We start from the raw sequence: 13,413 nt of genomic DNA on the forward strand, positions 1-13,413 counted from the left end.
TAGTTCTCATATAGTTAAGAAAACATAGTTATAATGCAGTTGATGAGAATGTATAAGTTTTGACCTATAGTCTCATGTTCAGCTGCTTCTTTACATTGTCTTGGTCATACATTTTGAGCACTGGTGTAACCTTAAGATTTGAGTATGATTTGTTTAGTATGTTTACTAAATTATGAAGTCAGATTTGATAACTGTATTTTTTTCCCCCCAGTGGCTTAAAGAACGATTATAACAAAGAAACATTTACCTTGAAGCATAAAATTGATGAACAGATGTTCCCTTGTCGATTCATTAAAATAGGTAAGGTTTTTAGCATTCTAGAACAGGAATAAATTTTTTACACTGTCAGTCACCAAATTATAGCCTCTAAACTGAATCCTGTAAGACCCCTTTTAAATAAAATTTTTATGGGAACAGTGCCTTGCCAGTTATTCACGTAATGTCTCTCTGCTTGTGCATTACAAAGGCAAAACTTGTCATATCTGACAAGTTACACTTTGGCCCTTTGAAGAAAAAATTTCTGAACCCCTGTTTTATAAATCTGTAACTAAGTGACAGTTACTTCAAGTGGAACCTTTTCCAAATATTTTCTCATTTGAAGATTTTTTTCCTTAGAAGATTTTGTGAGCTATAGTGATTTGATTTCCTTGATTGTTCCATGGAAGATTTATCCATTGTTCTACAGCCATAGTATTCAAAAACTAAATAACAATTAATTCCTTAGGGCAGAGTGTAATGGTTACTTTCTATTCTGTTAACTTTGTATTTCATTTTTTTAGTGAAATGTTGGTTAAACCCACCACTAATGTGTTGTGAACTAATTTTTGAAAAATACTACCAAAGGCATGTGTTTATTTAGAAAGTGTTGTAGCTTAAGGAAGTATTTGTAATGTCTCCTCAAAATTAATATTTTTAGGATTTTTTGTTTTTCTTTAGGATTTTTTATTTAGAAGATAGAGTTGCAGGCTTGAATCTGTTAATTTCCATCCATATTGCATAAATTTGAAAATAGGTAAAATTGGGATGAAAGTGAATCAGATTCCTCAAAGAATAATAATGAAAGTCAGAATGTCAAGTTTTGATTTGGGAGAAAAATTCCTGTCTTGGAACAAGCAGTGTAGTTCATAGTCATTTGCCAATCTGTCGTGAGTTGGCCTGTTCGTTTCATTGAGTCAAATAGTCATGTTAATCCAAAAGAATATCTGAGGTCTTAATCAAGACTACTTATAGAGGAAAACTGATTTTAGAATAATTGTGGAAGTTGGGAGATGGCCTTAGGAAGATCCTTGGTTACAGGTAAGGCCTGTAAGTAAAAAATATTTAGTAAAGAAGCAGAGTTATTAATTGGGAGAACAGATTTGAGAGAGCAAGTTAAAGATTTGGAAGGGAAAACCTACCTCCTCAGTGGGAGATTAGATGAGATGAGAGAAAGTAGAATGGGATGAGGATATTGTTTACACATACCTAGATGGTTACATCCTGATTCATTGCCAAGATAACAGCTGTGTGAGGACATTAGCAAGGTGAGGCAGAAGAAGGTACTTGGAAGGATATGGGGAGTTCTAGTTCTTGGTAGACGGAGCAAATTGGATTTCTGTAGGTTTTTAAAATTTTTGTGGCCAGGATGGTTGTGGAAGTGTCTGGGTAAAGCTTCAGCTCCATCTGGATTTGGCCTGCATTCCAGATGCTCAGTATTTCGAAGTCTGGAATAAATACTAAGTCTGGAGGGTGCCCTGATGGTGGCCCTTCAAGACAGCATATGGAAAGGTGACATTTTAAAAGTATACTATTAAGAGGAAAATTTTAATATAGTAATAATAGCTAATAATAATAGCATTTATTTGCTATATATGCCACTTACTGTGCTAAGTGCTTACTTATTAATTCTATAGAATGCATACACCCTTTCAGAGTGGTTAATCTTTAATTTCTAGGATCTTCCACAACCTGATTTTAAAATTACTAGCATCTTCTAACAGCTGTTTTAGCCATCCAGACAAGAGTTACCCAAGTGATATACTGCCAAAGCACATTAAATGTACCACAGTGTGTTTCATTGTCTTGAGATATTGACCACACCACACCCCTCCTCCCCACCCCTTGATCCTAGAGTAGCAGAACCGGCAGCCTCCTCGGCAGCCTCCTACCCTTGTGTGCCATAAAACTGTTAACACTTTCTATGCATTCCATTGTGAAAAAGGATGAGAGACACTGATCTTGATCATATCTGTATCTGATTGTCCCATGGGGAAAACTGGTGGTTGATTCCTAGAATATAAACTTAGCCTTAGGATGAGTATTAGGAGTTTCTAATCTTTTTATTTGAGGTGGGAGCAAAGGCATCTTTTATTGGGGAACAAAGAACATGTATTTGGAGCTCTAGTTCACATTTAGATTTCTGACATGCAATACATAGTATACCTGATATTCATCTTTAGTGTTGTTAATGCCACTAGAAATCATTGAAATGGGTGTACATCATTTTGCTCATTCGCTATATATCCTTTCAATTTGTTAAAAATTAACTATGCTCTTCATTCATCTGTAATATATGTTCTTACAGATGGACTAACATTCCTCCCAACAATATTCTTTGAAATTAACTATGCTCTTCATTCATCTGTAATATATGTTGTTACAGATGGACTAACATCCCTCCCAACAATATTCTTTGAAAGGTGCTAAGAATTAGAACTAATTTTATTCTAGTAATATTTCTGTTGGCCATCAGGTTTATAGAAGAAATCTCACTAACAGTTACTAAAGAGATTTTAATAAATGTTTTAAATCGGAATTTTTTTTCTCCTTATTTTATTGAACTTGGACCTGGAACTTGAGAATGGATTTGAGATCTCTAACTAATGTCTGGTTACACTTAGACTGTGTTCATAGGACCCTGGGTTTAGAATACTACTTTATATTTTATTCTTACTCTTAAACTACTTGATGGTCATTTGTATAATGTAGATAAACTTGTTAAATGGTACTGCTACATAAAGAAATGAACAACAAAATGATATAATTTAGTATTTGTTGGTATAATAAAACTATTTGAGATTTTTGTTGTTTGTACATGTAAACAGAAAGTCATATTGTATTAAACATCCCAGGAGTCCTTCATACATTATAATGACTGGTTATTATATGTCTGTGTTCACTTAGAACTTCCTGTAGATGACATATAGAAAAGTATCTGATCTAGTACATCTTAGCTTCTCATTGAGTCTGATGTGCTAAAAATGAGCAGTGGACTTGGAAATCAGTAGGCCTGACATCGGATAGGATAGATGTGTTTTGATACTTCATCAAAACTTGACAAGTGTTAGTTTCTTAAAGGTAGTTGCATTATTTACACTGTTACATTAAAGTTCATTGACCTATCTGGCACTTCTAATTAATCTTTTATCTATGCATGGTTTTATAACACCATTCATTGGTAATTTAGAAAATACTGTTCACCAAGTTACACAGGTTTTCCAAATGTTGAAACATTTCATTATGTGATATTTTAAAAATCACACTTCTTAATATGTCAGCACCAGTCTCATCAGAAAAGTCTTAAGTATTGGGAAGTAGTTAAGCTCACTTTTCCAAAATTCTAATATTCCCTTAATAGCTTGAATTTTATCCTAGGCAGCCAATACTGTCAGTTGTTTTCCTCAAAATGACAGGTAAATGTTTGGCAAACACTCAAATCTAAATAATCTTAAATAGTCTGTCAGTTTTTCTTCTTAGAAAAAGTGGTATCCTGTGGGGGAGCACAGTGAAGGGGTGCTAATTTTAGCTCACAGCTCAAACAGTTGTACAGGTCCTTTGCCTTGAGTGGTCATGCTTTAAAAAAATGCAGCAAAAGTGCTTTATGTGTACTTCCTGTTGTGTCACACAGAATATTAAAAAGATGTGTACTTAGGGATTTATTAAAATTAATTTTTACTGTATTTTCAGGGACATTCTTGAATGAATTTTTTTTTTCTGAATTGCAAGTGTGTGATGAAGAGGAATACAGTGCAGTTTGTGTTATATTAAGGAATATTAATACACTTTTGTGCTACCTCTTTTTGTGGCATTTCCAAAGTATCAGCCATTTTACTCACTATTGCCAGTGCAACATGAGTGGAAATGTCGAAATGTCAGTACAGTAGAAAAAGAAAGAAGGAAAATCTGATAAAGTCCTAGTCTTATTATAAAAGAGCTTTGACCACTTGAGACCTCCTGAAACGAGACCCCCTTTTGTGGGGATCCCTGGGAGCCCATGGATGACACATTAAAAACCTGTTCTGTTCTGTTATTACTGCTGTGAAATAACTGTCTTCATCCTGTGTTTCATTCCTCTGAATCCTTAAGAGATTTTTGGATATACTCATTTGCTCCAGTGATTTACTTTCCTTTTCTCTCAATGAAAACCTGGTAGAATTTTTTTGCACCTTTTAAAAAAAATTTTTGAATATACATTCACAGCTGAGGTTGGCCTTAAATCCTTTCTTGTCTGGTTTTGTTTCCAGGGTTATGCCACTTTGATGAGTAATTGAACTTCCAGTCTCTTTCTGTACCCTGATACAGTTCAAATTATATAGTGATTGTTTCTTGTGGGTTTGGTAAAATTTGGCTGCTAAATCATCTATCTCTGGTCCTGTTCTTTGGGGGATATATAAATGATCACTTTGAATTTTATTTTACAGTGTTTTTATAATTAAATAAACCTCATGATGACATGGATCGTGGGTCTTTTGGGATTTTAGTTTTGTTTTGTTTTGGGTATCGTTTTTGTTTTTGTTCTTGCTGCTGTAGCTCCACCACTTAACCGTACAGTGTTAGGCATATTGAAAGTGTTCATAAAATTTGTTAAATGAATCCTAATAAGCTTGAATAGTGATTTTTACTTTGATAAAGTTTTGTTTGAACAATGTTAATTTCTTTTCTTTTTCTTTCTTTTTTTGTGTTTTGTTTTGTTTCTCTCCAAAGTTCCACTCTTATCCTGGGGACCCAGCTTTAATTTCAGCATCTGGTATGTTGAACTTAGTGGCATTGATGATCCTGATGTAGTACAACCCTGTCTCAACTGGTATAGCAAGGTAGGACTGTATTTTAAAATCATGATTTTATGTTTCTAATGCCTGTTAAGGGAGAATTGTGTTAATCTTGTTTTCATAGAGAATAATAAAAAATATGGAGACTAGTATTAATAATTATAATGATTAGCTAACATTTATTAAGTATTTACATTGTGCCAGCTGCTAAACAAGCTTTATAACTTTTTCATTCATTACCTCTCTCTGAGATAGGTACAGTTTTTATCCATATTTTACAGATGCAGAAATGGAGCACAGAGAGGTTAATAAGTATTTTGCCTAAAGCCACACAGTTGTAGAGTGCTCGAGCCAGTATATAAACTCAGGCTGTCTGGCTGCAGAGTCTGCTATTGTAGTATTATACTCATCTGGTCTTGAATTTTGTTTTTAAACTATATTTATAGAAATACTTAAACACAACTTTTTAGTTGGGTAGTTTTGGTTCTAAATTGCTTTTTTAATATGTTCCTCCATTGTGTGTGTTTAGTAAAATAGAAATACGTACTTTACCTTTTAAAGAATTTGAAATAGTTTCTGAAGATGTAATCTTGTGCATGTAGGAAGTAATAAATATGATGCTTAATAATTTTATTTAAAGGTCATTTTATATAATCAATATGGCCTGAAAAAAATGAGCATAAATTACTGATACATAGGTCTTTTTTGTTTATTTATTTATTTTTTGAGCACCTTTTATGCTTCATCTTTGTTTTTGATATATATTCATTTGATTATTCTGGCTAATTTTTTTGCTGGGGGGACTTTCTTTCTTAGCAGGAAGTCGATAAAGCTTTAGTCTAATCACCACTTTCTGATAGCTTCATTTGCAAGTAGAGGGGAACTGATGTACTCATAAGAGACTGGGAAGCAATATAGATTCTTGCTAGGTTTTTTGTTTGGAATGTCAGCTCTTTGCTGGTCAGCTTAATTGAGGAACTTTATGTTTGACTAATTTATTTTGGTATTAGATTATATTCAATTTAAAATAAGTGCTGACTTTAATATTTTCTGTATTTTTCATGTATTCTTAGATTGCTTGTAATACTGAATGTTCTTTCAAGGTAGAGCCAATACTTTGAGACATTAAGAATCACCCTTATGGTGTTACACACATAATACATTTACACATTTATGCACATTAATGTTATGTACTTAAAAATTTTCTAAATTCAGTTGGTTCTTTTAAAAAAAATTAGTGATTAAGCTTCTCTGATACTTAAGCAAATTTTTCCCTTTAGCCTATGATGTGTGTGTTTCCTTTAATATACTCACACAGGTCTCTTGTTACTGTAGGAAGATGCAAGTATCACTTATTTCCCCAACATTGTGGAGACATTATATTTGAGAAAGTTGTTTAACCTTGTTCACATTTTAAGTTATCTGTATTTATTATGAACCTCTAGAAATTAGGTAACTCTTCACCTTTTTTGAGTTTTAAGCCTTTTTGAAAGCATTAAAATTGTTATATCATAAATCCTCTTCTACTGTATATCTATATGTGCCTAAAGGAAGATTTTAAATATGGATGTAATTCAGACTCTTAAATAAGCCAACATGATAAAAAGGTATTACTATTTAATTTGCTTCTAGATAGCAATGATAAATCTTTTATATTGAGGGTGAAGAGTAAGAAACTAATAATGTAAAGTTAGTTTGGATGTAGAATCACACTTGTTATTTGAAGAGGAAAAAAGCTGGTTAACTATAGTGCTTAAAGAAAAGTATTTTGATAACATTTTATTAATTAAAAAATCAGGCAAATATTAACTGATTTGTGTTTCAAGTCTTACAAATCTTCCTAAGAGGTAGTATTTGATTTTCTTGCCTTACTAAAGGATAATGCTTATAAGTAAATCATATTTTTGTTTGGTTATCATGTTTTGTTTCTGTATCATCAGTTTATTTTGTTAATTCTTATTTAGGAAATTTGTAGAGATCTCATATTTTTGAAGTTAAAGTTTTTAAAAAGAATTCCTTAGATGAGCTGGTACTTTTGCCATCTTACCGGGGACAGATTTAGTAAATTGAACATTGTCTTTTTGGATTATAATTCATTTAGATTTTTACTTCATAGTTGTTAAGGTAGCCCAAGTTTAGAAAAAAATCATAAAGTTTAAATGGTCTTTCTGATGATTTTGAGTCATAAAACCTGTTTGTGAATTTAAAATATATAAACATTTGACCACATTTGTCATTTAATAACTTGGTACTGATAACCAAGAACAAAAAGCACAATATAGTTTATGTTTCTTATTTAATGGTTTCTGTGCTTTCAGTACCAACATTAAAATCTGATTAGTAAAAGCTGTGGAAGTTTTAATGTTTACAATCTTAAGTGAGCTTTGGTAAACAGTTTTTCGACTTATCTTGAAAGTTCTAGAATTAGGTCTGGTTTTGTCTTTTTATATCTTTCATTTTCTTGGAATATATGCCTGTACATATATTTATGTCTTCATCACTTTCATATCTTTCTGCTACATATTTGTGGCCTTTGGCAAGTTATTACAATTGACTAAGCTTCAATTTTGCCATTTAAAAGTGGAAACAATAATGATAACTAATGAATAGGGTTAGTAAAATGCCTACCACATAGTAAATGCTCACTTTATTTTACACTGTCACTTATTATTTCCTTCAGTAATAACTAAGCATTTGTTTTCTTTTCCTACTATCTCTTGTGTTCCAGTAGTACCGTGAACAGGAAGCCATTCGCCTTTGCCTAAAACACTTCAGGCAACACAACTATACAGAGGCCTTTGAATCACTGCAAAAGAAAACTAAGATTGCCCTGGAACATCCCATGTTAACAGATCTGCATGATAAACTGGTGTTAAAGGGTGATTTTGATGCTTGTGAAGAATTGATTGAAAAAGCTGTAAATGGTATGTTATAAACATATAAACTTAAATTGGCTATTAGGATGATTTCAAATATTATATAAGAGACAGTTTTTTTAAAAGAATATAGGCTTATGTCAGTCATTGGTTTCCTTTTTTTCTCCCCCCTGTCTTTTTATTCTGTAAAAACTATAGGGACTTCTTTTATGTAACATAGGTCCATAAGGTAGCGAGACTTGAAAAACAAAAAAAGAAACATACTTGGACTCACCTGTCTAAATGTAAGTTGTTACCTTGGGAAACCATGCATTAGGAATGCTAATATTGACTAGCTCTAAACCATGTTAGAAAAGGGCTTTTGATGTTATTTTCACAATTAATGGCCTATTTCTATATGGATTTTTGTTGATAACAAGTTGTCACTTCTTAATGGTATGATTTGGGGAGAAGAAATGGTTGGATAAGCCAAAAAAAAAAAATTAGTAGATATTTATAATGGCTGAGGTTTGGTTTGGAAACATCTTCTGTGTGATGTGAATGCTACATAATTGCTAATATTCTTGGGTGGCCTATAATCTGGTCTTGCAAAAAGTAACATTAGAACATAATACAATCTCCCAAGACAGTTGTTCTGGAGGATGTCATACATTTGAATACTTCAACTAATCTGTTTTGTTATTTTAAAAAAGGATCTCTTCTGTTGTTTTATAGAATGGCATCCTTTAAAACAAAAAATCTTCCACAGCAACTTTAATGGGGACAAAGACCAGAATAGGTGCTTGTGGTACAAAAAAAATTAATCTTTGGTCTTTGTCCTATTTCTGGCACGTGGCTCCTAAAACCCTTGGAATTTGTAGAGGGGTAAAAGTGTTCTTTGTATGTTGAGATGACTGTTGGCTGGAGTCTCTGTATAGCTTCAGATCCCCCGAAAGACCAAACCATGTGACTAGAGGGCTGGAAGTTTCAGCCCCACCCCCAACCTCTGGGGAATGGAGAGGTATCAGAGATTGAGTTCAGTCAATGATGGCCAATGTTTTTTTTGAAACCCTGAACAGTGGAGTACAGAGCACTTCCATGTGATGAACACATCAGGGTGCTGGAAGGGTGATGTGTCTGAGGGAGCATAGAAGCTCAAACACACACACACACATGTGCGTACCTGCCCCCAGTACTTTGCCCTATGCCTTTCTTCCATTTGGCTGTTCCTGAGTTGTGTCCATTATAATAAACTGCTAATCAGAAGTAAAGCACTTCCCTGAATTCACTCTAGTGAATTATCAAACCTGAGGGAGGTGGTGGGAACCCCCAATGTATATCCATCCAGTGAGTCAGAAGTACAGATGGCCTAGGATTTGCAAATTGGCATATGAAATGGGGATAGTCTTGTGGAACTGAGCCTTTAACTTGTGGGGTCTGATGCTAACTCCAAATAGATAGTGTCAGTATTAAATTGAATTTTTGGACACCCAGTTGGTGTCAGAGAATCAGAAAAGTGGTTGGTGTAAGCAAAAAAGACATTTGGTGTCAGAAGCATTGTGAGTAAAAACAGCTTACTGTTCAATATAAAGTTGGTGAAATGAAATCTGGTCAATCTTTTAACAGAAAGAAACAGTGTTCTGCTTTTATGTATTTTAATCATTGCTGTTATCATCCATTGTTATTAGGTACTCATTTATCAGATATTGGTTCCACAATATTTTTTGTACCATAAGCACCTATTCTGGTCTTTGAATATTTTATAACTGAAGAAAACACCACCAGTATTGCCTTCTTTGAGTTTATAAATTAAAGTTAGCTTAAAATGAATTGCTTTCGGCTTCATTCCTTTATAATAACAGAACTGCCTCTCAGCTTTGTACATTATTACTGCTTATTTAATTGGTGATGATACTGGCAAATAATTACTATGTTAAAAATTATGCTTTGGAGTATAAACAAAATAGAATATATATGATGATTAATTTCTTACCAAACCATTATAATGCCACCAAAGTACACACACACATATATATATATATATGTATGTATATACATATGTGTATGTCTGTATATATGTATGCCATTTCTAAGAATGAATTCTGTATTTTTTTACATTACAAAGATGAAGAAGGCAATAATTTTATGAGTTTTTTTGTTTCAAATCTTTTTCTTTAAAGCATTTAGCATTTTGTTACAGTAAACTGTAATAACAATAAAAACCACTGGCAACTTTATGTAGCTGTTAGGCTAAAAACAGTTGTAACTGACTCTTTAGCTATATATTCATTTAAGAAGATGTTAAAATCAAGTGCATCTCAGTACTACAAAGATCTAACCTATTCTTCATGCTTTCAGAAGGAACCAAGTTTAGGAAAAATTGGTAGTAACTCTGTTCTGGATACTTAGAGTCAAGCCGTATTTTTTGTACTCTTCAGCTGGCTTGGAACTGTGTTTAGCTAATAAACATTCCTTGCAGGGTTGTTCACTTTGCTGCTGACTTCATTGATGATGATTTGTTGGACAAATAAGGAAGTAAACACTGTGAAGATTTTTGGCTTCTGCTTGTAAAAACATAGCAAAGAAGGGCAAGAAGTTCCTGCTTGCTAAATAGGATAAAAGACTAGGAACTCAAAAGTACCCTCTACCAAGCAATTTATACTGGAGGAAACAAAAATTACTTTTAGTATAGTTACTATATTAGTACATTCTTAAAGTATGGTATTTTTTTAAAGAAAGTATCTCTAATAGGCTTTTCCTATTTGCCAAGAAACATCCCTAAATGTACATTTAATTTCATTAGAGATGATTCCCAAACCAGTCATTTCCACTTCCTCGCTGGCAGTGTCAGGGAAAAAAGAATCTAGTGATGATTGGCAAAAGTAGTTACCTAGGAACAGTAAATTCTCAAAGGAAACCTCCCTTTGTGGTATTTATCTTAATTGCCTATTGAAGTAAAAGTTTGTTTTTATGAGATGAGGAAGAGATAAAGTTTAATAAAGTATTTAAAAAATTTGACCTTGATCTCCTTTCCACCCCTCCTCCTTTCTTTTTTTTAAGAAAGAAGGCTCGTATTTGTGCGTTCTCACCCCTTTGTTTATGCAGTAATAGCTAACTGTATGGTAGACCTATTTCCCTCTCTTTAAAATTTTTTTAAGTGAGATCTCAAATCTTGTTGGAGTTACCTTTGAGGCAAGATTTTTAACTACAAACTTAGTATTATTAATAGCTGTAGGGTTATTTATACTCTATGTATCTTCATGAATGAGCATTGGTAGTGTGCTCATAATTTCCTCATATTCTTGAGGAATATGTCCATTTCATCTAAATCAGTGAATTTCCTGGAATAAAGTTGTGTGTAATGTTCTGTTATTATCCTTTTAATACCTCTATGTCATACCTTATTCTTGATATTGGTAATCTCTGTCTTTTTTTTTCCTTAGCCGTCTAGCTAGAGATCTATAATTTTAGCTTAAGAAAACAGCTTTTGATTTCTTTGTTTTGTCTTACTTTTTTTTGTCTTTTTTTCTGTTTATTTCATTGATTGCCGCTTTTATATCTTTATTCCTTTCTTCTACTTCTTTTTTTCATTTTTTAAATGTTTTTATCTCCCTAAAGCTCTCATACTTTAAAATTGTACTAGTAGCAAGGATTACTGTGAAACTCTCATTGGGCCAGAGACCCTCATGGCATTAGCAAAAAACTTGCCTGTCATATAGCACACTACCTACACTTTACATACTTGGTTTTAATTTGCTCTTCTTTTTCTAACTTCTTAAAAATGAAAGCTGAAGCCATTTATTTGAGATTTTCTTTTGCGATGTAGTCACTTGGTGTTAAGTTTCCATTTAAACATTGTGTTAGCTGTATAAGTTTTGCTATGTGTGTTTTCATTTTTGTTCGGTTTAAAGTATTTGTGCATCATCACTGTAAGTCCGGGGAGAGGAAATCCTCGGACAAAATATCTCTAAAAACCGAAATCAGTTAAAGGCGGAAATAAGGTTTAAAACCCGTTTATTGCTCAGGAACTGCAGTCCCAGGCCGTCTTTCTTCTCTGCTGTGGAAGAAGCCAGCAGGCTAGCAAGCCCCTTAACCTCTCAGGTTCAGACATGCCCTCGGTTGCCCGGGTAATTACCCACTGATAGGGAGATGAACTTCTCTCCACCCCTGAGGATATGCAAATGCACTAAAGCCAGGCGAGATATTCTGGAAATGTTACAATTTTACCCAGAGGCCACCCCTCCAGGAATCTCACTTTACAATCTACTCATTCCCCTTCTTCCGCAATGGTCCCTAGGCGAAAAAACTGGAGCATTGTGATCAGATTAATGACATAACAATAGCAACAGCAATAAAATTATGACAGTTCTCAAACCGGAGGATTCGGCTAGGTTCAAAGTCTTATGCAGATTAAGTCCATAGCTCATCCATTCCATAGGCAGGCAGTAGCTGAGGGTTCAGAGCAATCATCATGCGGCAGCTGCAGCCAGGGAGTGCATTCAGGCCACAAGGACTGTAGGAGAAAATAACCTTAATGGCACTAAGATACATGTTTTAATGACACCAACATAGGCAAATCTTGTCCATCAGGTAGGATACATGCAAGAGAGTGGTTTTGTGATAAAACAGTGGCAGGAATGGGATCTCGTCCTGGTCTAGTATCCCAGACTTCCACCCCACTCCCTGTGGGAGTTACAGATGGGTCAATATATAGGGCTATGGGAGCTACATGCACTGGCCATAAAGATAAAACTTCCCTGCAAGATGCTTTTATCTCCTGGACGTTTTGGGCACACTACCATGACCTTTGGGGGCCATTCAGCTGTTATTCCAGGAATACACAGGAGGCCAGCTTCCAGGCCTTTCTCTCAAGGTGCCAGAAGGGCTAGCTATCGCTGGTGCATGTGTCAAAATGTCCAGGGGGCCAGGTTCATTCAACAGTCTCTCCAGGGCTTAATGCAATAGGGGCTGGCAGCAGGATGTTGCTCTGCTGGCCATATTGTGGCTTCAATAACTCTTCCTTCATTTGGACATACAGTTGTATAGGAGAGGCAGCAAGGTGTGTGAGCATATCCACAGGGCTCAAAGCTCCTTTACGGGGCTTCTCATTCAAATGCCTCAGCACTGTCCATAGGCAAACTGACCAACCCTGTAGATTATTGGTGTCTGACTTCAGGCCAGATTTCAACAAACCGTTGTACCTCTCTATCATGCCGGCCCTAGTAGGATTATATGGTATGTGGAATTTCCACTTTATTCCTAAAGCTGCACCCATTCTTGAAAGGCATGTCCAGTAAAGTGGGTGCTGTGATCGCTTTCAATCACCTGTGGCTGGCCATAGGCTGCAAAGAAACGCTCCAGGCCCCTCTTGGTGGTTTGCTAATCTGCGTGATGTGCAGGAAAAGCCACCAATAGTCAAGTAGCTGTGTCCACACAAGTCATGGCATACCGACGTCCTTCTGATATGGGCAGAGGCCCAATATAGGCTATTTGCCACCTGACAAGGGGTATTGGCCCCCTTACTGTTGTCC

The 13,413-nt window shown here is 34.7% G+C and overlaps 1 protein-coding gene across 5 annotated transcripts in view; it reads left to right on the forward strand.

Annotated features, from left to right (window-relative positions):
• Positions 1-13,413, forward strand: part of MKLN1 (muskelin 1) — a 390,326-nt gene that overhangs the window by 251,107 nt on the left and 125,806 nt on the right. For all 5 annotated transcript variants that reach the window (XM_057504770.1, XM_036909011.2, XM_036909012.2 and 2 more), the window contains 3 exons: positions 212-300; positions 4,963-5,072; positions 7,759-7,951. In XM_057504770.1, coding sequence (XP_057360753.1) covers positions 212-300; positions 4,963-5,072; positions 7,759-7,951 — 392 coding nt within the window. The remainder of the gene's footprint in view (positions 1-211; positions 301-4,962; positions 5,073-7,758; positions 7,952-13,413) is intronic.

This window comes from Manis pentadactyla, chromosome 7 (assembly GCF_030020395.1).
Source record: "Manis pentadactyla isolate mManPen7 chromosome 7, mManPen7.hap1, whole genome shotgun sequence".
In the NCBI taxonomy this organism is placed as follows: domain Eukaryota; kingdom Metazoa; phylum Chordata; class Mammalia; order Pholidota; family Manidae; genus Manis; species Manis pentadactyla.